Raw genomic sequence first — 2,134 nt, forward strand, 5'->3', positions numbered from 1 at the left:
GGGTTTAGGGTTTAGGGTTTAGGGTTTAGGGTTTAGGGTTTAGGGTTTGCTGTTCAGACCAATTCTGGGCCGACACGGTGGCAGCAGCAGCAGCAAACTGGCTGCAGCTATCTGTCCCCCTCTTTCTTAGGGGGCCCCCTGGGGGCCCCCCCCAGCTGTGGGGCCCCCCAGGGGGCCCCAGCAGCAGCGCAGCAGCAGCAGCAGCAGCAGCAGCTGCTGCTGCTGCATTTACTTCTTTTTGCCATAAAGCCCTAAGGCTGTGGGGCCTAGAGTTTGTTGCTGCTAGCTTTGGGGGCCCCCAGGGGGGCCCCCCAGGGGACCCCCAGGGGGGCCCCCTGGGGGCCTCTCAAGCTTTAGGGGGCCCCCCAAGCCCAGAAAGGCCCCCCCCAGCAGCAGCAACAGCAGCAGCAGCAGCAGCAGCTGCTGCTGCTGCTGCTTTCATGTCCGAAGCGGGGCCTCCAGGGCCTGCTGCTGCAGCAGGGCTCTCCGCAGTCCCTGCTGCAGCAGCAGGCCCTGAAGGCCCCACTCCAGCAGCAGGGGCCCCTGCTGCTGCAGCACGGCCTGCTGCTGCAGCAGGGGAACCTGCTGCTGCAGCAGGGGAACCTGCTGCTGCAGCAGGGGAACCTGCTGCTGCAGCAGCAGCAGCAGCAGCAGCAGCAGGGAAGGAAGTTTGCATGCATTTGATAATGAGAGGGTCTTTGTTTGCCTTAAATGCTGTTGGGTTTTTTGCTGTTAAAGATGTAGTTGAATACCTGGGCAGCTCGAGCTTCACCTGTGCTGACCCCATACAGTGGTTCTGCAGCAGCAGCAGCAGCAGCAGCAGCAGCAGCAGCAGCAGCGGCAGCAGCAGCAGCAGCAGCAGCAGCAGCAGCGTGGCTTGGCCGTACAGGGAAGACAGGTGGAAGCGCCTGGGGAAGGCGACGGAGGAGCAGCTGAATGAAATTTGCTGCTCATTAACTGCTGCTGCAGTTCCTGCTGCTGCTCTGCCTCCTATCCTTGCTGCTGCTGGTGCAGCAGCAGCAGCAGCAGCAGCAGCAGCAGCAGCAGAAACAGCACTCACTATCAACGGCAGCAAGTACTTTGTAAAGAATGCAGACATCAAGCGGCTGCTGCAGGGCCAGGGCAAGCCGTGGGTAGCAGCACTGCCAGCAGCCTGCAGCAGCAGCAGCAGCAGCAGCAGCTGCAGCAGCAGCAGCAGCAGCAGCAGCAGTGTGTTGCTGTGTCGCATCTCTTTGCTGCCGAGTCCAGAAGAGCGCCAAGAAGCGTCAGAGAGTGCTTGTTCTTTTCTTTGATAGTATTTATTTATTTATTTATTTATTTATTTATTTATTATTTATTTATTTATTTATTTATTTATTATTTTCTTTTTTTGGTCTTGCTGCTGCTCACTGAAACAGACAAAGTGCTGCAGCTGGCCTAGGCGCAGACGCAGCAGCAACCGGAAGTTTCTTTCAAGTTTTTATTTTCTCTTTTTTTCAATTTTAAATAATTAAACAAATTAAATAAACAAAAAGAATTAATTAAATTAAATAAAAAGTAAATAAAGTAAATGAAATAAATAAAAGCAAAAAGAATTAAATCAATTATCGAATTATAATTCCGCAATTCAAATTAATCTGCAAAAGTTCACTTCAAAAATTCTTTTTTGCAAATTTCCAAAAAGCATTTCAGTGGATCTTTTTCAAAAAATTAATTCGAAAGAATTCGAATTTGCAAATTTAATTACAAGTCCAAATTCCAATTTTAAATGGAAATTAAATTCTTTTAGTGTTCAAAGATGATCCATTTTTGCAAATGAAAAAGCGCAAATAAAGAAATAAATAAAAGTAATCAAAGGGCTTTTATTTGACTATTCAAAATAAAGAAAAGAAAAAAAACTTTTTTGATTTTTTGCAAAAATTCAAATCTGCAAATGGCGCCCAAAATCCCAAGTGTACGTACACCGCAGCCCCCGCAGCTCAAGGAAGTCCGGAAAGATTCGAAATAAAAAATAAATGAAATATAAATATAAATATAAATATAAATATAAGTATAAATATAAATATAAATACAAATATAAATATAAATATAAATATAAATATAAATGTAAATATAAATGTAATTAATTAATTCATTGAAAAGGAGCGAAAATGGC

At 46.2% G+C, this 2,134-nt stretch overlaps 1 protein-coding gene across 1 annotated transcript; it reads left to right on the forward strand.

Annotated features, from left to right (window-relative positions):
- Window positions 1–440: 440 nt before the first annotated feature.
- On the forward strand, window positions 441–1,292 carry ENH_00044970 (hypothetical protein, conserved; the record flags this gene model as incomplete). The annotated part of the gene is made up of 1 exon (XM_013580956.1): window positions 441–1,292. One exon carries the CDS (start codon window positions 441–443, stop codon window positions 1,290–1,292), a length of 852 nt encoding a protein of 283 aa, XP_013436410.1.
- Between the last annotated feature and the right edge of the window lie 842 nt (window positions 1,293–2,134).

The sequence above is a fragment of the Eimeria necatrix genome, genomic scaffold (genome assembly GCF_000499385.1).
Source record: "Eimeria necatrix Houghton genomic scaffold, Enh_scaff339, whole genome shotgun sequence".
In the NCBI taxonomy this organism is placed as follows: domain Eukaryota; phylum Apicomplexa; class Conoidasida; order Eucoccidiorida; family Eimeriidae; genus Eimeria; species Eimeria necatrix.